We start from the raw sequence: 27,130 nt of genomic DNA on the forward strand, positions 1-27,130 counted from the left end.
TATAGGCATCAGTCTATAGCACCCATGGGCTGCTGGTTCCAAATGGAGAGATTCTTCCTGTTGCTCTTCTTGGAACTCAGTCCCCTTCCAGGAGAAGATTGATTGCTCTAGGAGAGTCTTAAAACTTGAAGCTCTTATGATACTTGGGGATTTGAAACAAAAGCCAGAAGCCTGGCTTGGTAAAGCAATTGGGAGAGGGCGAGAATGAGGAATTCCAAGTCCTTTATTCTAAAAAGGGAAAAGATCCCTCCACAAACCTCAAAGGGAAGTATCTAAAGTTACTTGAAACAGTCAACAAGTCATGTTTTAAAGTGTGTTCTACGAAGTTCAAGGGTTTGGAGTAGTTATTAGGGAAAAATAACCTAGGGAAACAACATCTATTACACCAGTTCACACAACAGATGCTGACTTGTGAGGAGACCACATTACTTTTTTAGTGTCTCTAAGTAGTTGTACAAAGGGGTTTCAGGTCAACCTGTCAGTTTATGATTACAAGACATCTTTGTCAATGTCACCCCTTCCATCATCTCCCCCTCCCATCTTTCTTACCCACCCATTCCCTCAGTTTGCATAGTTCCATTTTCACCCATGCACATTGAATATTCTGACAGTGCTCAGCCCTTCCTCTTAACCCCACCCATACCTGACAGCTCAAGTTCCAGTTTCCTAGTATTCATTTTGTTAGACTGTAAGTTTGTTGTTCAAGAGAGTTACACCATTGGCATTCTGCCCTGCATATACCATACTTGAGTTAATGCATTTGTGCACATACATGAGCTTACGTATACACAAATGTATATTTCACATATGTATTTATAAATTAGGTGTAATGTCCATAAAAACTTTCAAAGCAACCATTTTAAAAAACAAAGGAAATGCAGAAAGTTACCACCATTGGAAATAGACTTTTCTTGTCAATTTTTTTCTGATCTAAGAAAAAAAGAGACTATATATTTTTAAAATAGTTGAGGCTTGTGTCCTAAGGATGGAAGGTGGGAAAATTCTTCAGTCCAGCTCAATCATCTAAGCATATATTAAGGAAAACCAACAAAAATCTCAGATACACATTCTGTTCGTGATGGTGGATTTTTTTAAAAATACAAGTACTTTATATTTTGTATTTGGTCATTACGATGGATCCTTCTAAATAGCATATTCTGACATGGAATACTGATTCCTCTTGGAAGATCAATCCTAATTAGAGTTTGGTCTATCTTCACAGTCTTTGTTTTCTGTCTCATTACAGGCTGCTATGTGCTACATCCATATAGCCGCCCTCATTGCTGAGTACCTGAAAAGGAAAGGTAAGTGGATCATGGGCTGGGGTAGTGTGGAACGGAGTCCAGAAATCACCCTGTGGAAACCTAATTTATGATTAATTCATTAATTTTTCATCTTATTAATCTCAGTTACTTTTATGGAGTAACATTCACTTGCACAGGTATTTCTCATTATGCTATGCAATTTTTATAGTAACTGGGCAAAATACCCTATAATCTCAGCTACTCAGGAGGTAGAGATCGGAGGATTTGAATTCGAAACCAGATTAGGCAAAAAAAAAAGTATATGAGACCTCCTATCTCAGCTAATTAAAAATAAATAAAGCTGGGCATAGCAGCAAGCTATGTCATCTCACTAAACAGGAAGCATGCATTGGAGGATTGTTGTCCAAGCCAGCCCCGTCATTAATGTTGAGACTCTACAAAACCAACAGAAGCAAAAAGGGTCAGAGGCCTGGTTCAAGCAGTTGAGCACCCATCTACCAAGAACAAGGTCCTGAATTTAAACACCAATACCACCAAAGAATATCTTAATTATCATGCCATATTTACTTTTTGTGCAGCAAGGGTAAATGGATGGTCTGCTTCTTAGTTCCAAATGAGAATACCTCATTGATTAATAATTTGTACTCTCATAAGCTTTCATTAACAAAAACATGTCCTAACCTCATCTTGCACTACCATAGGTTACTGGAAAATGGAAAAGATTTGCACGTCATCCCTGGTCCCGGAGGATGCCCATCCCTGTGATAGCCACCCATTACTAACAACCCCAGGTGGAGGAAGTGAGTGATCCAGCTGTGCTACTTCACCTCTAACACATAGGAGGAGTCAGGCGACTGCTTACACAATGCCCCGATTAAACCTTGTGTATTCTTAGAAGTCAAACTACCTCATATCTACAAAATTCCCTCTGCAAAATAAAGCCATAAGAAACTTTCATCTAATACATATAACCTTTGGAGAATGAGAATTTCTTATCAAATAGAACTGCATATTATCTAATATTCAGGATAATGAGCTACAGCCATTATTTGGCTATCAGTCTGTGTGTGAGTCTACCATGAATTTTGGTCTAAAATTGCAAAAGGAAGCCAGGCATCAGAGGCTTACCTGGAAGCCTAGCTACTCAGAAAGCTAAGATCTGAGGATTGCATAACAAAGCCAGTCTGGGTAGCAAAGTCAGTGAGACTCTTACCTCCATTTAACTACCTAAAAGCTGGAAGTAGAGTTGTGGCTCAAGTGATAGAGCACTAGCCCTGTGCAAAAAAGCTCTGGAACAGAACCCAGGCCCTGAGTTTAAGCCCCAAGATGGACACAAAAACACAAAAATAAAAGTTACAAAGGGAGTCTTTTAATTTGTAAGTACAATAAAACTATTCAAAGTAAGAGATGTGCAAAGGGAATCAGAGATTCCAGAGATCATGGTTGACTCATGCTGGAGCCAATATTCAGGTTTGTCACTGCAACCTGTGACCCTAATTATTCGTCCCTCACCATTCATACCTGACCCCTCCCCTCTGGGAATATTGCCTAATTTTGAATAGCTACAATTGATCAATCCATTGATAGACAGACAGACAGACAGATAAATAGATAGATAGATAGATAGATAGATAGATAGATAGATAGATAGATAGATAGATAGATAGATAGATATTCATTTGAAGAATCGGGTCTTCAATTTTGATAGTCACAAGACTAAGACTATTTGAGAAGGTTTCTAGATAAGGAGGAAGATGAAAAGCAGCAAGTCCTGGGCATTGCCTTTACAACACACTGACTACACCAGATGTTTGCTCAAATATTAATGTTCTAAATCCTTTCAACATCATTTGAGATACACATTCATGTCTCTAGTTTAACAATTATGGCAACAGGCTGAAAGAGATTACTCAAACCAGAGTTGATACAGTGTCAACCCACCAATCCTATGATCTACCTATATAATATCATACTAGATTCTTCATAGAAAATATACTACCTCCAAATGATTCAAAAATTATATATAAGGTAGGATTTAAGGCTGGAAGAGAAAATTATCAATATGCATACTCTAACCACCTTGTCACATGTGTGAGTATTATAATTTACCACTTATAACATCGTGAAGAGGTTTGTTCTAGTCCAGACAAGATTTGGCTTGAATAACATTTGATTTTCCTTGATCTGTGCAAGGTATGTTCTCTATGGGATGGCCAGCTTTTGTGAGCATCACACCAAATATTAAAGAAGAAGGAGCAATGAAAGAGGATTCAGGAATGCAAGATACACCATACAATGAGGTAAGACTAGCTGATCTAATGTTATATAATTAAGTTTAAAAAAAGATGCAATGTATTTTGATATTGTATTTGTTCAGAAGTTAGATACAGTTGCTCTATCTTATGACTTCATTAAAATGAAATTAAGGCAAAAGCAAAGCCAAGATTAATAGACACCAGATTCCTTTAGAAAATGATAAAATTCTAAGCTAATATTTATTTACTCCTTTAAGATTAACCCACAAATTTATGTTCTGGATCCTTTTTACCACTACTTGTATAATATTAAGACAAAAATATATATATTTTTTGGGTCCGGTTGTGGGGCCTGAACTCTGGGCTGGGCACTGTCCCTCAGCTCTTCAGCTCAAGTCTAGCACTCTACCACTTGAGCCACAGCACCACTTCCGGCTTTTTTCTTTTTGCTTATGTGGTGCTGAAGAATCGAACCCAGGGCCTCAGGCATGCAAGGCAAGCGCTCTACCACTGAGCTACCTTCCCAGCCCAAGACAAAAATATTTTATAAAATTTTTTATTCCTTGATAGAAGGAGTCGCGTCTGGCTAGTTATGATAGATGCTCTAAAATGGTAAACCAAGAACTCTTTTGCAGTTGCAAATTTTTTTATGGAAGTGTTTAGAAGTGGTGTAAGTGGGGCATCATTTTGCACTGAATCTTAATATTTAGTAGGGCTTGAAGGTGTAAAATGAGTAAAGAAGGTTCTTACAGTAATAGTAATAACACAGGGGAAAACACGGCAAACAAAAAGTGTTCTAAGAATGGAGTAGAGTCAGGTGTAGCCAGAGTGTGAAGTTTTGAGTTGGAGGTGTGGCTCAGTTGGGAGAGCTCTAGCCAATGAGCAGAAGCTATAGGTACCAAGTTGAAGCCCCCAGTCTGACCTAACAAAAAACAACAGAGTGCAAAGTCAGTGGCAGATACTAACAAGGAGGTTGGGTGCTTGAGTGTGGAGACTCTGAATGCTAGGCTAGAGAGAGACAGGACAGCAGTGCACAGACTAGACTTCCCACAAAGACTGGTGGAGGCAGAGATCACAGTCAGACTGACATTCTAAAAGGTGAGAACAGCAACTGGAAAGAGAACACAGAGTCTCTAGGAGACTATGCATGTGGATCTGAGAAGTAATAGGTGACAAGAACGGAAAGAACTAGAAAGATCAGAATGCATTTCATAGATTTAAATGAGCATGTCTACGTCCAGACACCAATAGCTCACGCCTGTCATCCTAACTACTCAGGAGACTGAGAGCAGAGGATCGCATTTCAAAGCCAGCCTAGGCAAGCAAGGCCATGAGACTCTTAATTAACTGCCACAAAGCCAGAAGTGGAGCTGTGGCTCAAGTGGTAGAGTGCTAGCCTTGAGTAAAAAAGTTAAAAGGACAAAATCCAGGCCCTGAGTTTGAGCCCTAGTACTAGCAGACACAAAAATAACATAAAGTAAAAATAACATATCTAAAACACTAATTGGGTAATGATGATGGGGGAAAAGGAGGACTCCAAAATGAGGCTGTGATCTCTTGCTGAGTTATACATTTCAGTCACTGAGAGGGAATTCGGGAATCTCCTCCGGAAAGCCTTTGCGCCTGGGCTAGTTTAGAAATCCAGTCTGAGGAATGAGCTGCAGCCTGCATCCTGCACGGTCTCACATTGCCTGCTTTATTTCAGAGCATTCTGGTGGAGCAGCTGTACATGTGTGTGGAGTTTCTCTGGAAGTCCGAGCGGTACGAACTCATCGCTGATGTCAACAAACCCATCATTGCCGTCTTCGAGAAGCAACGGGACTTCAAGGTATGCAGTCACTACCAAGAGAAGCTGCTGGAAATATCCTCCTTTACATTGGCCAACTACTTCAGAGTTTTCAAACCTAGACACTCCCTGGGTGTCCGTATCTTTGTCCTGAGCACCTTTGGTTTATGGTTGCAGAAACTGTCGGATCTGTACTATGACATCCACCGGTCCTATCTAAAAGTGGCAGAGGTGGTGAACTCAGAGAAGCGGCTGTTCGGTCGCTACTATCGTGTGGCATTTTATGGGCAGGTGAGTTCACGAGAAGTAAGGTGGCATGTACATTCTGTTGAGTGGTTGTTGGCTTTCATTCTTCAGAAAGCATCCAATGGCATACACCAAGGGATGAAGGGTGGTGAGCAGCTGAACATGCTTGAGTGTTTCTCTGGACGCCAGCATCTTTATGCTTGCTCATTGGAAGGCACTAAGTCAAGAAATAATAAATGTGCAGCTCAGTGCCAGTGGCTCACTCATACCTGTAATCTTAGCCACTAAGGGAGTCTGAGAGCTGAAGATCCTCATTCAAAGCCAGCCTAGGTAGAAAAGTCTATGAGACTCTTATCTCCAATTAGTCACCAAAAAAAAAAGGCAGAAGTACAGGTATGGCTCAAGTGGTAGAGCAAAACCTTTGAATAACATAGCTAAGCAAAAGCACGAAGCTCTGAGTTCAAGCCCCACTACTAGGAAGGAAGGAAGGAAAGAAGGAAAGGAGAAGGGAGGGAGGGAATGAAAGAATGAAGGAAGAACAAAGAAATCCATAAGACTCAATATAAGCTGAGCCACAATTAGTTCTAACTTCTTGGAAGTGTGGATACTTATTTTTTCAGTATTCCTGCTAGTTCACCATTTTAAACCTACAAATTTGCAATCATACCGTTACTTTTTTTTCCTACTTTCTATGCAGAACATGATATGACTCTTCTGTTTCCTGTATTTCAAGTCAATGTAATTTTTAAATTATCTTGCTCAATTTACTGCATAAGCAGGAAACAAGAATGAAAATCTGAGCTAGCCATGGAAAGCGGCTTGCTGTGTATTAAATAGGACTATCTCCTCATAGTAGAGCTTGACTTGGGGTAAGCATGGGAACTCCCTTGCTGGTTTGCAGCAAGGCTGTGGCATGCCTGGATTTCAGGAGAAAGATATCAGGCTGTTGTTCCTGTGGATAAACATAGCAGTCTTTTCACATTTGAAATGATTCTCAGACCTCTCACTTTACTTTTCTCCCTCATGTGAAGTGCTAGCACCAGAGTCTGATGTCAGAATCGTAAGGCTCCAGCAGGAGTCAAATTCAGCATTATCAATCTAGACCACTGCCCTCTGAACCCTTCTTCAAAAATATCTATTCCTCTGGTCATTAAATGCAGCCTTAAGATGAACTTTTCAATATGGCAGCCACCTGCCATAGGCAACTTAATCCCACCTGGATTTTCCCCACTTCACAGCAGCCTCCGAGTGAAGGAGAGAGAAAGATAATGGTGTGAGAACACAGTGCATAGGGAAAAACCCAATTATGATATTTGGTGGGGGGACATATGGGGAAGCATCGGAACTATCTGTAGTGGGAGTGTCCTCTGGGGGAAGGAAACTTGTGAGGAAGCCTTCCAGAAAGGAGAGGAAATAGTCACTGGGAAGACATGAGGAAAATCCACCATTTGTGACCTTGGCTAATCATTAGCAAGCCAGATAAAAAGAAAGCAGAAAATGTCATCCGAAGATGTGGGAGTTGGACCATTCAAGGGAAAAACAAGGCTGCCAGGGAGCGTGAGTTTGGTGAGGAAGGGTGTGCCTACAACTCTTCAGCGATCTTAACAGATGATGAACTCTCACCACTCCCACATGTTGGTCATGAGAACCAGGGGGCCCCTGTTGGTTTCTCCAACCAGTATTTAAGCTGTTGCACAGGCTAGAAACAACTCCCATTGCTTTCCAACTCGGTTTTAACGCAGATGTTTACTCTTTCCTTTTGGTCTTGATTGTTCCAGGCCGTGGTAAGTGCGCTCTCTCCTCTCTCCCTTTGCATGCTCTAATAATCCTCACACCTCCCTCCACGTGGTTTGATTGAAACTTAACAGTTTTTTGTGTGAACACCTTTACATTTGTTTTACAAGGTGTGATAATCCCGCTTCCATTCCTTTTGGAGTCACCCTGCCATTTCGTGAACTAAACTGTGTTTATTCCAGTGATCTGAATTACAAAAATGTATCTCCTTTCATATGTCTTGCTTCTCCACAAAGGTAGAAGATGTATTCTGAAAGCCTTACACACACACACACACACACACACACACACACACACACACACACACACACACACACACACACACACACACACACACACGCACCAATATTGCCAATCCTAAACTTTTAATAGGTGTAGAGCAGATGTGATTTTGAAGATCGCTTGTCTATCTCAGGCCACCATGACTTGTAGCATATTAGGAAGAAGCGGGGAGTCAGAATTTCAGACACTGAGGTGATGGGCTCCTCTCAGAATCCAGCAAAGACTTTTCCCCTTTCCAAGGAGTGTCTTGGAGAAATGGGGTTCTCTGTGGTGATGGCCTCTGAGCATTCTCAGTGGTAATGATACCAATTCTTGAGACAAAACATGAACAAGAATAAATCTTTCCCCCCTAGGTAACAGTTCCAGAGAGTCAGCAAGTAGCAAGGTAGGAAATTTAGAAAATAAGCCACAGTAAAAATGACCACTCAGACAGAGAAGAAATTTTTGAACCACATAAAATTGCCTATCTTGAGTCATTTTTGCCTATAAAATGACAGCTTCTTATGATTTGCATAATTACGGTCCGTGAGCTTCTTTCATTATGCACATTTTATCCCCTTCAGCTCTAGTTGTCTGATGAGTGCATACTTTTTTGTAATTCTTTCAATTCCTTCCTACCTCTGTCCTACATGAATATTTTATTTATAAATGTGGGTTCACAAAACCTTAACTCACATACTAAAAGAATACTTGAGCAAATCCTGTACTAAAAAGACTGATGGGAATGACCAAAGAGAGATCTTTCCTGTGACCTAACTTCGTTCTTTTTTCAGATTGCCTAGTAAAGCATTCTGAGATCAATCCTGACTTTTTTTCTTTTTTAATGATGCTAGGACTCTCAATTGTCTTTGATTAAAAAATTAATCCGATCAGTTTGTTGTAATAGTAATACTGTCTCCAAGGAGCCAGATACTAGAAAACAAGTTGAGAACTTTTCTTCTACATCAGTGACTTTTTAAAACTGTAAATCTTACCCAGAAAATCCTACACATGGCCTATGGCAATTTCATGTATACCCTGGGTAAGGTACCCTCCCTCAAGTTTCCTGAAGAATTTGTTTCCAGAGTAATTAAACAACAATGCTGATGAGCTATGTAGCAATGAAATCTTGAGCCTTGGTGGTTTGCATGAAAGTAAGCAGGCAAGGGTCCAATGCCTAACTTCAAACATCAAATGGCCCTAGAATGCATTAGCTTTTGAAAGGTCTGGGGAACTCCAGTCTATGCAGCAGAAGATAGAGACTCCATGACTGTCAATCATATCTGCTTGAGTGTAGATAGACACAGAAGCTGATTGAAAAGAACTTCAAAGGAGGAGGGAAGGCGCATTGTAGTTTAAACAACTATGATCTCTACTTTTGCCTGTGATGTATAGCCTCGCAGTTCCTCGCCAATATGTCCTTGCAGATCTTGACCATAAATTGCTGATATGACTACATATAGCCAATATCATAATCGAGTTCATATTTACCTGGAACCATTTCTCCACATTTTTGAGGCTTCTCTTCTTGAAGCACTAGGCCTATGATGACATTTTTCTGACCTCTATGCATGGAAATGCATTATTGAAATGCCTTCTTTTGTGTGTGAGGATCCAATGGGATATATTAGTACACGCGCTTATGTTTGTCATTGCAAGATTCTGAGTGGCTCAGAGAACATCTGAGGAGTCAGTGATTTCAATGATCAGTTTGTTGTACATTTTTATCCTGATTTATTGACTTGAGGTCTTATACTCTATGCATGTTAATTACACTGATTCAAAGTCCTGTTGAATTGGAGTCTTCTGTTTCCTAACCATGACATATTTAGGCATTTGTTAGATTGCAAAGTGGATTGGACATTCAATAAATCAAACTTGCCCTAGAAATGCAAAGGCTCTATTAACTATTGCCTTGAACTTCTATCAGTTCTGAACCCTAGAGCTTCAGCAAAGAGAAAACTGCCTCCCCTTCCAATCCTGTGTCCCATTGATAAACCACTTCCTCTGGACACAGTTAGAACAGTAGCCATCCTTCAGAGAGTGCCCTTTAGCTCAGTGGTTTCTGCCTTGATGTGTTTCTTGGGAGCAAGGTAAGCATACATTTCCACAGCTGCCATTGGGGTCCAGAGGACATTACATCAACCCTGGCAGACAATGGGTTAAATTCTGTATTCTGCCTTCCTCCGTCCTTCATACTCATCCTGTTAAAAAAAAAAAAAAAAGGCTCAATAGGTTTCATTTCCACAATCATAAAAATGCAAGTTCTAATCACTGCTTCTTACCAAAATGCTGACATGACTGCCAGTAGACTTTTTTTAAAAAAAGGAAAACCTCAGTTCTGATGCATGAAAAAACAAAAGGTATGTATCTCTGAGCACTTGAAACTGCATTAAGAGCCAGACAACTGTGGTTTACACCTGTTCGCCTAGTTGCTCAGGAGGCTGAGATCTGAGGGTTGTGGTTCAAAGCTAATCTGGGAAGGAAAGTCCATGAGACTCTTATCTCAAATTAAACCACCAAAAAGTAGAGCTATGGCTCACGTGGTAGACCACCAACTTTGAGCAAAAAAGGCTGAGGGTGAGCGGCAGGCCCTGAGTTCAAGCCTTAGTATGAGCAGAAGAAAAAATAAAACCTAGCTGCATTAAGCTGTTTACCTGCATATGACTCAGAATGCACATTGCTATACATAGGGCTATTTTCTTCGTTGTGACTAGCATCATCATAGATAAGACTGGCCAAACCCCCTTGTGCTATACCAGACACCGTCCCCAGGGCTCCCACAGGTGGCTGGCTCTGTATCTTTTCCACACTTTAGACCCACGAGTAGTTATGAAAGGAGGCCAGGGTCATAACCGAGTCCACGCAGGATGTGATGATACCCGTCCAACCCTGCTTCCTCCTTCTGATCACTTTCGGCTAACTCTGAATTTGGAAATTAGTCAGAGGAAACACTCTGTCTCGTGTATCTTCATATTCCTTTTCATGCCACGGTGAAAAAATAAATCTTTTTCTGAAACTCGGAGGCCTATTTTTTCCCTCCCTGAAAATGAAGTTGAAAATGTTGCTGCTTTTGCAGGGGTCTGGTGGGATTCTGTGGCTTTAGAAGTCAGAGCTCTCCGATGTGTCAATCTGTCCGTTTTAGTCACTCACTTCTGACCCTGAATCAGACAAAACTCCACCAAGACAACAGTGTGAACACGTAGCAGGCAGGACGCCATGTGGGAAAGGGAGCGTTTGGCTCAGAGCTGCTTTCAAGCTTTTACCGTCAGATGCCATCTTCTAGCAGTTCAGGATCTGTTAGTTTACATCTTGAATGTTGCTCCAAGAAATTATCCCCACACAGAACTCTAACCAGGCTCCAGTGGCTCACACCTATAATCTTAGCTATTTAGGAGGTTGAGGTCTCTGGGAATCACTGGTAGAAGCCAGCCAGGGAGAACAAATCTGAGACACTCCTACATCCAGTTAACCAGCAAAAAACAAAAACAATGGAAGGTGGCGCTGTGGCTCAAGTGGTAGAGCGTTTGCCTTGAGTTGAAGAGCTGAGGGACAGTGAGCAAGCTCAGAGTTCAAGCCCCACAACCGACAAAAAACAAACAAATAAAAAAAAAAAAACAGAACTGGAAGTCTAGCTCCCCAGACATGAACAAATAAAGTTAAGGGAGAGTACAAGACTTCAGTTCAACCCCCAGTACAGGCACAAAATGAGCACAAAAACAAAAAACCACATAACAAATCCCTCTTTACTAAAAAGCAATGAGATACTTTCCAGTTATATCTAGAGCAAACCTACTTTTTTTTTATACATATGTCCTCTGAAAACAGTTTTGTTCATATACTCACTTCTTCAGCAAGTAAGTGACCTCCTCCTACAGACCAGATGGCATCCAAGCCAGACACTGACCATGCACTGTCAAGCTAGATACGTTTCCTGAGAGCCCAAAGTCAATTAGGAAGATGGACAATGGGACACATGATTCCTGGCTTGACAGGAATAGTTCTGGGATCTGTCTGGGTGCTGGTGGCTCATGTAATCCTAGCTACTTTGGAAGGAGAGATCAAAGACTTGCCAGCCCAGGCATAAAAGTCTAAAAGTCCATGAGACTCAACCAATAGCTGCGCAATGGGGTGCATCCTTGTTATTCAGGCTACAGAGGAAGCTCAGTGGCTGGAGACCATGGCGCACACCTGTCATCCTCAGTGATGCAAGGAAGCATAAATAGGAGGATTGCAGTCCAGGCTAGCATGAGCATAAAATCCAGGCCCTACCTCAAATATAATCAACATGAAAGGGCTCATGGTAAGGCTCAAGTGGTTAGAGTGCTTGCCTGGTAAATACAAGGCCCTGAGGTCAGTCCCCAATACCACCACAACAAAACAAAGGAACAGGTGTTGGGAATGCACCTTGTGCTTGGGCTTTTGTGAGATACAATCATCTTATGATACACAGCATCCTATAAACAGTGATGACATTGAATTGTGTGCATGTGTTTGCAATGACACTGCACCAAACAGATGCCAGTTTAATCGCTGTAATTAAATTGCTTCACATTCACTATGAAGAAAAAAAAATCATACAGCCTTAGGACAGTGTGTCCATGATGTTTTTATAAGAAATATTTCTAGCCAAAAATGATCTCTTTTTAAATATAAAGGTTCTTTTTTGTCCTCTGGTGCCTTCACCCAACCTTTGCAGGTAAACTGCAGTCAGAAGAAACCAGATAATGTAGGTTTATCTGTTCTCAAGTTCATTAGCATTCTGAGGCCATATGTACTCCGCAGGAAAAACACTCTGTCCCTTCAAAGAGAATGTATTATAAAGACCTTCTCAGTTACATTCAGATAATGGAATCTTCCCTTTACCTGGCTTCAAATCAGACAGATTCATAGAGGCTAAATCCTCGCCTTCCCGGAATGAGAACGATTGCATAGTTGCTATTTTCAATCCTGTAACGTCTAGATTTCCTAGAGGGCGAAAGATATATTATCAAAGCACATTGGGTAATTAAGTTACATATAACTAAATTGTACCAGGTCCCTGAAGTCACTGCTATTAATGTAAAGTTATATTTTAATTGTAGTAATTGGGAATACACCCAGTATAACTTCTCTCGTGACAACATGAAGTGTCATGAGTTTTTATCCAAAATGGTGTGAGATGAATGCAAACACATTTTGATAACTTTACATGCCACATACTGTTAACCTGTGATCGCTTCAAAGATTTGTAAAATACCATATTTTAAATGTTATTTAACACTTTGAATAATGCAAAAAAATATTCTAGATTGTGTAATCTACTCTATGCTGCCACCAGAGGGCACTCTTCTCCCAAAATCTTTGTAAGAAGATACTGTCATTGATTTCTACTCAGAAAAAAATACGAGTAGGACAATTCATGAGGTTCTTTGACCAGGTTTGGGGAAGTTTACATCAATGTATGTTTATAACATGATAGTTTGTTTTCTTCCTCTGATTCTTTTCTGCCTTGGAATTTTACAGTATGCCAATCAATGATTTGGCTGGCAACCCAACAACTGGATATATCTTTTGAGGAAATGACTTTTTGTGTGGCTTCTAGTTTGTAATCAGAGTTCTCAAATAAAATCAGTGGTCCATTGTGTATCTTCCATAGGGTTTTTTTGAAGAAGAAGAAGGTAAAGAGTACATCTATAAAGAGCCCAAGCTAACGGGGCTCTCGGAGATTTCCCAAAGGTTACTCAAGCTCTATGCAGATAAATTCGGAGCAGACAATGTGAAGATAATCCAGGATTCCAACAAGGTAAGGGAAACTCAATATTTGTGGAGGTACTATTGTGTGACTCAGTACTTTTGTTTGTTGTCTTGTTACTATGCTCATAATTTTAAATATTTTGCCTAATGGTGTAGTTATCTACTAAAAGTATATTGAGTGTTTTGCTTGTTAGTTGGCTGATTTCTTTTTCTTTTTCTTTTTCTTTTTTTGTTGTTGTGGTGGCAGGGGGGTCTTGGTTGTGGGGCTTGAACTCTGAGCCTGGGTACTGTCCCTCAGCACTTCAGCTTAAGGCTAGCGCTCTACCACTTGAGCCACAGAACCACTTTTCTGGAAGTTTTCTAGTGGTTTATTGGAAATAAGAGTCTCACGGACTTTCCTGCCCAGGCTGGCTTTGAACTGCAACCCTCAGATCTCAGTCTCCAAAGTAGTTAGGATTGCAGATGTGAGCCACTGGTGCCTGGTTAAATTCTTCTAATCCTCATTCCCCAACCCCAACACTCAACCAGTGTAATGGACACCTCTCTGTTATGCTAAACTTTTTTGCTCAAGGATAGTGCTTTACGGCTTTGAGCCACAGCACCACTTCCGGTTTTCTGGGTTTATTGGAAATAAGAGTCTTAAGGACTTTTCTGCCCAGGCTGGCTTTAAACCATGATCCTCAGATCTCAGTCTCCTGAATAGCCGGGATTACAGGAGAGAGCCACCAACTCTCTGCTTCTTTTTCAGAATAACTGAGAAGTCCTCTTAGAAACAGTTTACCAAATCCTCTACTTCTTCCATAGATAATTTACATTTGAACAGCAATTAAAATGTTAATGTAATTGGTCCCAAAGGTAGAGAAAATAGCACGCTGAAAGTATTTATTTAATCAAGGAGTTGTAGGTGGAGCTGTGGCTCAATGGAGAGTTCCAGCCTTAAGCAATAAAAGCTAAGGGACAGTGTCCAAGCCCTGGGTTCAAGCACCAATACAAATAAAAAAAAAAGTTTATCTCTGGGCCACAGAGATTTTTTACCAGTCCTGGGGCTTAAACTCAGGGCCTAGGCACTGTCCCTGATTTTCTTTTGCTCAAGGCTAACCCTCTAACACTTGAGTCAATTCTGGTTTTTCCTATTTATGTGGTACTGAGACATCGAACCCAGGACTTTATGCATGCCAGGCAAGCGCTCTACCACTAAGCCACATTCCCAGCCCTCACACACCAATTTCGAGAGCTATTTCTATGATAGACTAAACGATTCTTGTCATTACCTTGTATTAACTTGTTAAAACCCAACTTCTCACTGGCTCCACAAAGGAAATGGTTACACCTCATGACATCACTTAGAAATTTCTCATATGTTCTCCTTCACTTAATCAGCCTTTTGTGAGCACCACTGCCTGCCAAACCCAAAAATAAGGATCAGTAGCACAGATTCTATTCTTCCCAGACCTTCTGGTCACGTGGGACTAATAAGAGACGCCCATGTGTGATTGGTCCATTCAGCAGAACGCAATGGTCTGCCATTGCTGAGTGGCCCAGGAATAACCAGAACACGTGACTCTCAACACAAGCGCATTTGGGGTCTGTAATGCTCCCAGAGCAGGTGACTTTTGAGCTGGGATTGTAGGAGTGTTCTGTGATGCCCAGAAGAAGGCAAGGGGCAATGGTATGCAGAGAAGGGCAAGATAGATTCTGCCACTGAAAGATCCCATCTTTGAAAATGGATTCTGTCTTTGAGAGACAGGTTTGAACATAGGTCCCATGGTTTCCCTTACTTGCAATAACTAGTATATGTCTGAGACACGCAGAAAAGGTCAGATAAGTCGGTGTTAGGTGAAATGAACCCCAAGATAAATATTCAAATGTTTTTCCTTTCATGCGATTGTTTCTAACATATTTATAAGATTATTTCTTTGTTGCTTTGTACGTCCCTCTCCCACGGTATAACCCCGCTTTCACTGTATCTGATGTTGGTATAATTTGTGGAGGGGAAGGGAAAAAAAACAATCGTTTAAATAGGGATACAGGTGGACCCATTGCAACAATGAGCTGTACAAATTGTTATGTCGAAAAACGAACTTTACAACTTTGGCGAGGGGCGTCAGGGGATCTGGGAAGGGGGGGGTGGGGAGGGAGATGGGAAGGGGAAACAAAGGAGGAGGCAACAATGCTTGATAAATAATGTACTCATTATCTTGCCCATGTAACTCCTCTGTACGGTATTTTCACAATTAAAAAAAAAGAAAAGAAAGAAAGGTTTGATGGGGAGAAGAAAGAAAAACAAAAAACCATGGTGCTGAAAAAGCTGGTATCCGGTGACATATTTTTGTCCCTCTTCTTTTACAAAACTGGTATTTGAAGGAGTCTGAGCAAAAGATGGAAGATGACTGGGTCTGTGCCGACACTGTGTAAATCTGATCCTCATTGCCCTCTATCTGAAGAGTTCAGTCTCATTCTCTGCACAGGCAGACACGTTCCTTAAGAGGAGGAAAAGGCCATGTCTGGCAGCAGAATAATGTGGGTTTATATTCTTCCACCATTTACCACCACTTACCAGCTGGTGGCCTTGGAAAAATTAGGCCACTTTGAACCCTACTCTTAAAGTGAATGGGGCTCCTCAAATCTCTAGAAATGAATAGGCAGTGATTGGGCAGAAAGAAACTTGGAGAGAAAAGAAAAAAACAACTATCAGTGTAGTAGATAACTACACAATCAGGCAAAATATTTAAATAATAAGCACAGTAGCAAGGGGTTATTAGAAAAGAGGCTGTCTTCCTTCCGTTTGTCCAGCCTCATCACCAATGCAGTGATTGGCCGTGGTGGCTTAGGTCTATAATCCTGGCTAATTAGGAAGTAGAAATCAGAGGATCATTGTTAGAGTCTAGCCTGGGCATAAAAGTTCACAGAACTCCATCTCAACCAGTGGTTGGGCATGGTGTCGCATGTGTATTTTCCAGTTAGAGGGAAGTACAATGTCCCAGGACACTGGTTTGTTCCTGTCATCTCTAGAGACATGGGGGAGAGCAAGAAAGAGGATCACAGCCTAGGTCAGCTCAAGCCTAAAGCGGGACCCTATCTTGAACGTGAATGATGCGATGTAAAGAGGGTTGGAAATGTGGCTCCATGGTTCTAGATCCCAAATACAATCCCCAGTAGTGCTCACTGGGATGCAATGATTTGTGGCTGATAAGAGGTTTGAGTTTGGAAAACACAAAGCTTGGCAGTTATGAAACAGACTAACTCAGCTGATCGGGCAAATAGACAGGTGAATTCCTTCCCATTACAAACCCAAAGCCAAGAGCGCCAGTCGGAGTTCATGGCCACACCCCAGGGGGATAAGTAGAAACCGGTTTCTAGTTTCCACGCAGAGGCCAATGCTGGATCATCTTTACAGGAGCACAGTAAATGGAAGATGAAATCATCAGCCCCAGCCAGGCACTTAAACATTGCAAAGAACTTCAGTGCGTTGCAGCCCAGCGGCTGGGTTGCTTGGCCGCTGTCAGTCAGGTTTTCCATCGCTGCTCCCCGTTCCCACAGGAGCCATCCCCTGCTCTCCAGCCAGAGAAACCAGAGCTCCCCGCCTGCCCTTCCAACTCGCTGTGGCTCACTACTACCTGCACCCCATGTGTGTTCACGCAGGTAAACCCCAAGGAGTTAGACCCCAAGTACGCCTACATCCAGGTCACCTACGTCACACCATTCTTCGAAGAGAAGGAGATCGAGGACCGCAGGACAGATTTTGAAATGCACCACAACATCAACCGCTTTGTGTTCGAGACCCCCTTCACGCTGTCCGGCAAGAAGCACGGGGGAGTGGCGGAGCAGTGCAAACGCAGGACCATCCTCACAAGTAGGTGCACGTCCCGGGCAGCCGCCCAAAGGTGCCAGTGCCAGGACAGGACTATCGTTAGAAGTTCAGAGTCATTTCAGGCCTGTAGAGAAGTGCTCAATATGATTTAGATGTGTGTGTGTGTGTGTGTGTGTGTGTGTGTGTGCGTGTGTGCGCACACATGCGTGCACTGTCACTAGGACTTGAACTCAGGGTCTGGATGTGGTCACTTAGCTTCTTTGCTCAAGGCTAGTGCTCTACCACTGGAGCCACAGCTCACATCTACACTTTGGGCTTTTTGCTGGTTAATTGGAGAGTGGAGTCTCACAGACTTTCTGGTCCCAGCTGGCTTCAAGCCACAGTCCTCCAATCTCAGCCTCCTGAGTAGGTAGGATTACAGGTGTGAGCCACCAGCACCAAGCTTAAGAGTCCCTTGAGAAGGAAACTGGAGGCGAGGTTGTCAATGGAGTTATGTCACAGCACTTCGCCTACCCTTTAGACTGGATGTTCACCAGAGTCATAATGTCAGTGTCTGGGGAAAAGCACAGAAATGGAACATTTCCCTGTGCCCGTGGAGACTGTCCTGAACTACATCACGGTGGACAACTATCTGCATGTGCTTTGGGGCAAGATTTTACCCACTGAAATGTACATGCTTCATCTCTAAAATCAATGCAGACAGCAGCATGCATGTCACACCCAGTACCGCTGAGATCTACTCTATGACTTTGTCATCTTGTCATTCAACAGACCATCCATGAGTGTCTAGGGGGTGTAGTGTCCAGGTCCTGGCAATTCCCTCAAACTTAAAAATAAATCAATCACAACATGATTCTCAGGCAGCTCATATCTGCAATCCAGGCGACTCAGGAGGCTGACATCTGACCATCGCAGATGCCAGTCTGTGCAGACAAGTTCATGAGATGCTTTCCTCCAGTTAACCAGCAAAAGGCCAAAATTGCAGTGTGGTGTAAGCGATAGAGCACCAGCCTTGGTGGTGCTAAATGAGAACATAAAGTTCTGAGTTCAAGCCTCAGTACGGGTATATGCATAAACAACAACATAAAAGAAAATAAAAAAGGTTTGGGTCCTCAAGATATTCAGTCTGGTTGGAAAAAAGAGGAGTAAAGCAAGAGTGCCTGGCCAGCACAGTGTAACAGAGGAAGCAGGGGCACGCCAGAGGGTCACACGCTGTGTGGAGACGATGAGAGCATTAAGGAAGGAGAGACAGAGTGCCTCCCAATGCCCTGTCCTCCATCCTTCAGACACCCACCGACTCCTCACTCATTAGAGGTCGCCTTAAGGAAATGGATCCAGGGCTGGGAAGGTGGCTCAGTGGTAGAGCACTTGCCTTGCATGCCTGAGGCCCTGGGTTCGATTCCCCAGCACCACATAAGCAAAAAGAAAAAAGCCAGAAGTGGCGCTGTGGCTCAAGTGGTAGAGTGCTAGCCTTGAGCTGAAGAACTGAGGGACAGTGCCCAGGCCCAGAGTTCAGGCCCCATGACTGGACCCCCCCAAAAAAGAGGAAATGGATCCAGAGATTATGTGATTTAAAAATGAAAAAAAAAAAAAAAAGAATCAGGTCTTGGTGGTTCGTGCCTATAATCTTAGCTTCTAAGGCAGCGGAGATCTGAGGATCACAGTTCAAAGCCAGCCAAGTCAGGAAAGTTCATGATACTCTTAGCAATTAGCTAGCAGAAAAGCTGGAAATGGAGCTGTGTGAGGGCAAGCCCCAGCACTGGCCAAAAAAATCAAGGGATTCGGGGCATGGATAAAGTGATAGAGTGCCTGTTTAGCAGCCATCAGGCCCTGAGTTCAGCCTCTCCCGCCCCCCCAAAAAAAACAAGTGACCCTATACTATTCAGTGTATTATTTCTGCAGTGATTCTTGTGGGCTAGTGGAGAATTTGAGTTCCAAATTGCAATGAAATCTGTCATCTTTAAACTTTCCACTGTATAGTTACTCTTGATATCCTGATCTCAAATAGGAGAGTACCAACCTTGAAGGAAAGAAAACCACAAACAAGATGAGATTCCCAAGGCCCTGAGTTGCAGCTAACTCCTGGCAACCAATAACAAGAGCCTTCATCTGGCCCTGTGGGAAAGCTCGTGTTAGGTAGGGAAGGGAAGGAGAGAAGCCAGGTGAGCGTAGCTGGGGCCAAAGCTAGGAAATAGGAGAGCAGACGGCCCCTGGGGGAAAAGAAACTCAGACTCCTCATGAAAAACACACAGATGGCATGTGTGCGCCATGAAAGAAGACAACGCCCCCTAGACAGTTCCAGGGTGCGCCTGGGCTCCTGGCTAACCCTTCAAACCCCTTCTCGTGGCTCCTGTGCAGCAAGCCATCTGTTCCCCTATGTGAAGAAGAGGATCCAGGTCATCAGCCAGTCGAGCACCGAACTGAATCCGATTGAGGTGGCCATTGATGAGATGTCCAGGAAGGTTTCTGAGCTGAACCAGCTCTGCACCATGGACGAGGTGGACATGATCCGACTGCAGCTCAAACTGCAGGGAAGCGTCAGCGTGAAGGTTAGTGGGCACCTCCTAGACAGGCCGTTTATCTTCCTGAGAGGCATACCGGGCCCGGCCACGGTGGGGCAGTGTCGGCCCGCAGGCCAGTGAGTGTCCATCCCCACCTCTGGGCTGCGCACAGCACCCTGGGAAGTTTTTACTTCCAGACATTTGTGCTATTGATGAGCCCATCTCAAAGCGTTATCTGAGTCTTTTAAAATCCTGTGCAGTTGAAATGCACACGGGTTAGTGCCAGGCACCTACAGAAATACCTCATTTAGCTACAAGAGAATATCCTCTCCTCCCCACCTCTTCCTTCCGTTCTAGCTTCTCTGGATAAACAATGTCCTGTATCTGCCTCCCACTGAACTGACTGAACCAGTGAATAACCATGGCATTTCCATTCCGGTCTGTCATGAGGAGCCTTATAAACATCATTCTAAAGCAAATCTAAAAGAAAGCTTACTAGTTCATAAAATGTGCATCCGTGTTTCTCGGGGTTGTGAGAGGCAGCAGGTGGAGGAGATATCAGACTGAGGAGAATCAACTCAATAAACTGTTTGCAAAAGTGGGAGGAGCCTAGAAGAAAACCAGCCAGGCCGGTGCAGGGGCCCCCCGCTCAGGGGGAATGGCCAGCCCAGCTCTGAACACACCAGCACCAGAGGGTCCCTGGGATCCGAGAGGGTAGCCAGGGTCCCAGTGAGCATGGGCAGGCGAGGCCCCTGATAAGGAGGAAGCTTCACCTCATGCCCCACTAGGGACTGTAGGGGTGCTGACTTGGCACTGGCCTTGGCACTTGGCACCCAGTTTGGCCTGGCCCAAGGAGAAGACAGTGAAGCACAAAACCGAATCAGTGATCAAGATAGCATTTTATCTAATTGCATTATTATTTTTTTTTGCCAGTCCTGGGGCTTGAACTCAGGGCCCAGATACTGTTCCTGAGCTTCTTTTTGCTCAAGGCGAATGCTCTACTACTTGAGCCACAGCACCACTTCCGGCTTTTTCTGTTTATGTGGTGCTGAGGAATCGAACCCAGGGCTTTGTGCATGCGAGGCAAGCGCTCCATCGCTAAGCACATTCCCAGCCCCGCAGTATTTTTAAATGTCAGAATTGATGCCCGTTTCAAGCGAGGCGGCTCTCACCTGACATCCTAGCTGTGTAAGAGACTGAGATGTGAAGATTGAGGTTCAAAGCTAGCCCAGGCAGAAGAATCCATGAGATTCTTATCTCCAGGTAACTACCAAAAGGACAGAAGTAGAGGTATGGCCCAAGTTGGCAGAGCTAACCAGGAGCCATAGCACCCAGTCCCCGAGTTCAAGCCCCAGTACTGGCAAAAATTAAAAAAGAAAAACAAACCAAATGAGCTGTCCTCATTCTTCTTGTCTGTGATCCACCACTGGCTACTTCAAAATAAAAGTCCACCAGACAAGGGAAGCCTTGCTCTTCTCCACACAAGTCAGCTTCCCGAGCACATGGCTGAGTAGAGGATGGAGCTGGAAAAGGAAAAGAAAACACCCTGCAGCCATGATACATCTTCCCCACCGGTGGGCCCAAGGCCCCGGAGTCTATTTAGACACACAATATTACCTCCCGTCTTTCACCCTATTCCTTTCCAGCCCCCACAGCCACTGGTGTGAGCTTGCTCCTGCACATAAGTGGGAACAGAACCCGGTATTGTGGAGGTGGGAATGTAGCTCAGTGGTACTGCACTTAGCTACCACACTTGAGGTCCTGGGTTCGACTCCTAGCACTGAAGAAAACTACAGATGGTGTTGTGCGTTCCTTTGGCAAATCTGAGAGATGCCTCGTTGAGCCAAAATTGAGGCTAGGCTGTCAAGTGGCACACAGTGGCATAGATTCCCCGGCTCAGGCCCTTCAACCCTGTAGAATGACTTTCCAAAATAGTTATGTGTTTAATGTTACTGGAAAAGAAGGCCGACTAGTACAGTAAGCATCTGATTAAAACCCAGTGAGTGTACTTAAGCTGAGGATTGAGGTTCGAAGCTAGTCCAGGCAGAAAAATCCATGAGACTCTTACTTTGCAAAGCTACCAAGTAAAGAGGAGGAGTAGTGCGCAGGCATGACCACATGGGAAAGATCTAGAAAGAGAGAGGTGACAGGGAAGTCCAAAGCTCTGTCACTCCTGTTAGTGCCTTGGTGACTAGCCAGAGAAACCCAGACACAACGCACACAGGTCATGCATCACACGTGGCGAGAGCATCCGTTTGACATGAAAGCAGCACAAACAGCAGTCTGTCCTTCTAGGAGCAAGACATTCAGCCTCAGCTCATTCTCTTGTCCTCACTAGGTCAATGCTGGGCCAATGGCCTACGCACGCGCTTTCCTTGAAGAAACAAATGCCAAGAAATACCCTGACAACCAAGTCAAGCTCTTGAAGGAGATCTTCAGGTAAGATTCTCTTGGTTTGTTAGAATGCTTTCCTCAATCTCCTTCACACAGAGCAGCAGGAATTACCCAGAAAGCCTTGCGACTGACCCTCTTCAAGGTGGTGGGAGTCTGTCCACAGCCCACCTTGGACTTCACAGTGACTGAATGCAACGCCTCTGCCCGTGATCAGTTTTAAATCTGTTTCCTACTGTTGCTAAAGGCAATTTGCAGATGCCTGTGGGCAGGCTCTGGACGTGAATGAGCGCCTCATCAAGGAGGACCAGCTGGAGTACCAGGAAGAATTGCGCTCTCATTACAAGGACATGCTCAGTGAGCTGTCTGCCGTCATGAATGAGCAGGTGAGCCTCCCTGACCGTGCGTGCCCCATCAGGAGCTAGAAAGCACCCAATGCTGGAAGGCTGAGGGAGTCTCTGCTTGCCGCAGAAATCACTGTCCTTTCATCCTCCACCTAAGCATCCTTGGCTCAAAGCGGAGATCAGAGTAGAGAAACATCTACAGAAGAGAATCCAGATGCTCTCTGTAGTTTTAGAGCTGCAGCTGCAGAACTTGAACTAGTTCAGGAGCGCCTCAGAACACCCCTGCACAACTCCACGGGATGGGATAGGTGTTGTACCTATCTGCCACTAAGGGTCTCTGCACGATGCTCAAAAAGAGCCTCAGATGTAGTCCTTGCAAGATTTTTGCCTAGCATCCTCTTGCACATGGGTTTAAAATGCAATCCCTAGCCCACATGCAAGGTATTACCCATGATCTTGGGCCTGAATCCACCATGTTCTATACGGTTTGCACAAAGAACAGCCATTCACACTCTTGAGAGAATAGGGAGAGGGGGAGGGGAAGTTGCTAAAAATCACATCAGTGAAAGCCAAAAATCCAATGCACTCACACTCTACCTGGACCTTCCACCAGCCAGGGTCCCTTCCAGAAGTTAGATGTGTCCTTTACAGAATTGTTGAGGGGCAGAACCTGAACTATTCTAGCAGTATTTCTACGTACCACTCACTCATTCGAGGGCATCCGCCTTTCCTTTCCTTCAATAGTCTAGCATAGATAACAGTACTCACAGAACATGACAAGTATTGAACCTGTTGCTCTAATTGCATGCCCCACGTGTTTGGCTTTCCTTCTTCTTTTCCTTCGTCTTCCCTATTCTTTAACTCTCCATAGTAGCTAGAGAAAGAAATAGTTAGAGAGGATGAAATCCTACCAAAAAGCATTTCTCATAGAGGTAGTGATGGTTAGGGATCATTGAGGCATAATGGGAAATAAAACACTCTGGAAATGCTGGGAGGTAAGGATGAAATCATGAATCTGGGGAACAATGGCTGTAAGAGCAGGGAGTGAACCATGGTGAAGGTGTGCTTGTTTCCAGCTGTAATGGTTTCTACCCTTGAACCTTCTGGCACACATGCTTTTCTCTTTTTTTTCCTGGCAGCTCTGTCGAGGTCCGTGTTTATACAGCTTCTGTTCTTCTGTGTCTAGCATGTCCCTCAGTACTGTGAGCAAGAGTGGTATGTTTTCCTCTTCTTACATCTACTCTGTCCTCCGTGGCCTTCTGTCCACCCCCTTCTCCCCAGCTCTTTATTTCCCCCATCACCTTTATAGTAAGCTGCTGCTGCTCTGTTAGCTTGGATTCGAGTATGAAACAACTTTATTTCCACTTTAAGATAGGCAATGGAAAAAGAAAAGCCAAATGATGAAAGCTAAAATTAACAGCACAATTTTAAGAGAAAATTCATACTCCATCAGCTTCTAAAATGGTTTGGAACTCAATTTCTTTCTAAAGCAAAGTGCTAAATCATTTATGCTATACTCTAAAGTCCTAAAACAACAATAGAAATATGAAGGCACAAAGAGGAGAGAAAAAATAACTCTTCCAGAAAACTTCTTCTAAAAGAAGTCAAAAGTAGCTCTCTGTTTCCTGGAAACTGACCCAAAGAGAAGAACCGGTGCATTGTGTCAGCTTATTATCCAGTAAAATAAATAGATCTGGCCAGGGGCTGATGGCTCACATCTGCAATCCTAGCTACTCGGGAGGCTAATATCTGAGGATCATGGTTTGAGGCCAGCCCAAGCAAGTCCATGAAACTCTTATCTCTGATTAACCACCAAAAAGACAGAAGCAGAGCTGTGGCTCAACTGGAAAGCTCTACCTTGAGCAAAAAGTTCAGAAACAGTGCCTAGGCCCCGAGTTCAAGCCCCCGACTTGTAAAAATTAAAAAGAAAAAGAATGAATCTATTGGCAGGAAAGATCAAATTTCTCCTGGTCCTGAGCTTGACTAAGGATTTGTTATATAACTGATAATCTAAGAAAATGCCTTTCCCTTCCTAAATATTAACATATAGACTCGGGACGCAGCTACATATAGAAAATAAATGGAGTAAGAACTTCGCCAGTGAACTTCACAAAGCAGAAACCATTTAAATTGATAGGTAGAAAACTAAAAATAGAAACACAGATGTCATTATTCAATTCACTCCAAGAGTTTCCAGAAAAGTCTTAGCTAGAAGTGTCTACAGCCACCTTTTGTAGAAAAATTCTTCAGAAAGAAGGATGAGAGTGGGATGGGAGAAAATAAACACTAGAAAGTGAAGATGTGGACACCAAGTCATTTGGACTGGCGAAAGGCAATAGAGACAACCATAATTGCTCAACAGACAACGCTTCCTTTGGCTAAGGCCAAAATAATGCACACAAGTATGCAGGAAAACATAAACGCAGGTGCTCACTTGGACTGTGTCAGCAGTCAGTGTGCTGATTGTAAGCCTCAGGAAATTAGCTGTGGCACTGAGATCTAATTTAAAATCTAAAGAAAGGACCAGAATTGTTCCCATAGGGTGCCAAGAATGTGAGGTATATGATTGTCAGCCTTGGATGTTTCTGAGAATATTATCATCAGGCAAATGTTTGTAAAGAGCCTGTGGCATTGATCATAAAATGTATCTCTAGCCTCTGGTGTTCATGCTGAGTACTGAGCTAATGGCTGTGTCTCAGCATTGTAATATGAGAAGGCGTGGGGAAATCTTCATACCCACAACCTTAACTAGTCACTAAGTATCTCTGCTGTTGCTCCCGTGTTCAGATATCATTATCTTAATAGATCTTAAGAGAAGTATCATTTTATTTTGACATAAATACTTTTCTGCAGTTAAATCAGGTCAAGATTAGTTTTCTTTCTGTATTTTTCCATTAATGCAAACATGAAAATGAGGTTTCCAGTTTCCTCTTTCTTTTTCAATAGATTCTGACAGTAAATGAATGGACATAAATTTGTAGAATGAATCTTAGAATTACCTAAACACAGTTATAAGTAGCGCTGAAACTTTTATAAATGTATATCTGATCGTCAAAGAGAAAACGAAGCTAATCTAACGATTGCCGTAATAACTAGCACCTGGCTTGGGGAAAGTTTTCAGATCTACTTTGACAAACGTGTTTTAAATTTGACAGACACCCCTGGGGATGAAAAACCACTCTTCCAGCTGGGTGCCCATGGCTCATGCCTGTAATCCTGGCTACTCAGGAGACTGAGCCTAATGATTGCAGTTCAAACCAGCCTGGGCAAAAAAGTCTATGAGACTCTCATCTCCACTTAACCAGAAAAACTCCAGAAGTGGAGATCTAGCACAGGTGGTTGAACTACAGCCTTGAGCAAAAAAGCCTCGCTTGAGCATAAGACCCTGAGTTTGAGCCTCAGTAGTGGCGTGCACGTGCGCGTGAATACACACACACACACACAAACACACACACACACACACACACACACACACACACACACACACAATTACTGTTCTGGGTTTTAATAGCTCTCTAGTCTCTCATTATCCTCTTTGTCCTAATGTGATTTGTGTTGTCTTAAGATTACGGGCAGGGACGACCTAGCAAAGCGCGGAGCGGAGCACCCCAGCACTCGTATAATTAGCAAGGCCACGCCAGCCGCACCCACCATCTCCCCCTCCGCCAGTGCCGAAGTGTGAGCTTAGCTCAGCAGAACGAGACACAGCTCACCAGGAATTCTCTCAACTGGCCACTCATCTCGGGGACAACAGAGAGACATTTAATTTATTTGAAGGTTTTTTGTGTGTGTTTTTTTTCCAGCGTTAACATTTTTGTTTACCTCGCTAGCTTGAGAATTTTGCAAGCCTGTGAATTTGCACATTTTCCCTATGACTTCGGTTTTGTTTTGTTTTCTTGGAATAGTGTTGATCAAGTCAAGCTGAATATTTGCCATGAAATGCCAATGAATGTTCAGCTCAAGAACAAACCCCAAGTTTTTTGCTATCGGATATAATGAGTTCAAGACCCAGTCCCCGTCCACATATTTTAAAGGTCAAAATGAATGTTTTTGTAACATTTAAGGATATTTCAGATGTAAATAGCAGATTGTACAATATATGGTTTTTACCAAATTTAAAAGAATGTTTTTAGTTCTTTCAACAGTACTAAAATTATATGAATAACATTTCAGATACCATTATATTAAAATATTTGTGTATGTGTAAAAAAAGTGTTCATATATACTAATCTTCAAAGTTTGTGAAGTTCTTTTATTTGTAATATATGTGCTTTTAAATGCAATGGGATGTGAAATTATAGAGGTATTTTGTTGTTGTTAATAGAAATAAAAAATATGGTTACTTTGCATTTGGTTTCTTCCTGTTTATTTTATTTATGATTTTAGAAATAGCCCAGGCTAGGGGCTAGGAAGGTGGTTCCAGTGGTAGAGTGCTTGCCTCGCATGGATGAGGCCCTGGGTTCAATTCCTCAGCACCACATAAGCAGAAAAAATTGGAAGTAGCACTGTGGCTTAAGTGGTAGAGTGCTAGCCTTAAGCTGAAGAGCTGAGGGACAGCACCCAATCCCAGAGTTCAAGCCCCACAATGAACAACAACAACAACAAAAACAAAAACAAAAAGAAATAGCCCAGGCTAGTCTTGAATTCATGATCCTCCTCCCCCTCACCCTGTATTCCCCCCCCACACACACACACAAGTGCTAGAATACAGGCATTTGCTACCATGCCCAGCTTGATTTT

The 27,130-nt window shown here is 43.1% G+C and overlaps 1 protein-coding gene across 6 annotated transcripts in view; it reads left to right on the top strand.

The window, feature by feature from the left end:
• Dock10 (dedicator of cytokinesis 10) overlaps positions 1-26,739 on the top strand; it is a 204,911-nt gene extending 178,172 nt beyond the window's left edge. For 4 of the 6 annotated variants that reach the window (XM_070015913.1, XM_070015920.1, XM_070015928.1 and 1 more), the window contains exons 46-57: positions 1,247-1,304; positions 1,967-2,065; positions 3,459-3,565; positions 5,226-5,348; positions 5,484-5,597; positions 13,246-13,392; positions 16,986-17,196; positions 19,513-19,703; positions 21,994-22,094; positions 22,294-22,432; positions 23,530-23,605; positions 25,956-26,739. In XM_070015913.1, coding sequence (XP_069872014.1) covers positions 1,247-1,304; positions 1,967-2,065; positions 3,459-3,565; positions 5,226-5,348; positions 5,484-5,597; positions 13,246-13,392; positions 16,986-17,196; positions 19,513-19,703; positions 21,994-22,094; positions 22,294-22,432; positions 23,530-23,605; positions 25,956-26,017 — 1,428 coding nt within the window. In that variant the 3' untranslated portion in view covers positions 26,018-26,739. The remainder of the gene's footprint in view (positions 1-1,246; positions 1,305-1,966; positions 2,066-3,458; positions 3,566-5,225; positions 5,349-5,483; positions 5,598-13,245; positions 13,393-16,985; positions 17,197-19,512; positions 19,704-21,993; positions 22,095-22,293; positions 22,433-23,529; positions 23,606-25,955) is intronic. The other 2 variants (XM_070015915.1, XM_070015939.1) reach the window with 1 other exon arrangement.
• Positions 26,740-27,130: the final 391 nt, after the last annotated feature.

Source organism: Dipodomys merriami, unplaced genomic scaffold (assembly GCF_024711535.1).
Source record: "Dipodomys merriami isolate MVZ:Mamm:240054 unplaced genomic scaffold, mDipMer1.0.p SCAF_1, whole genome shotgun sequence".
Lineage (NCBI taxonomy): Eukaryota > Metazoa > Chordata > Mammalia > Rodentia > Heteromyidae > Dipodomys > Dipodomys merriami.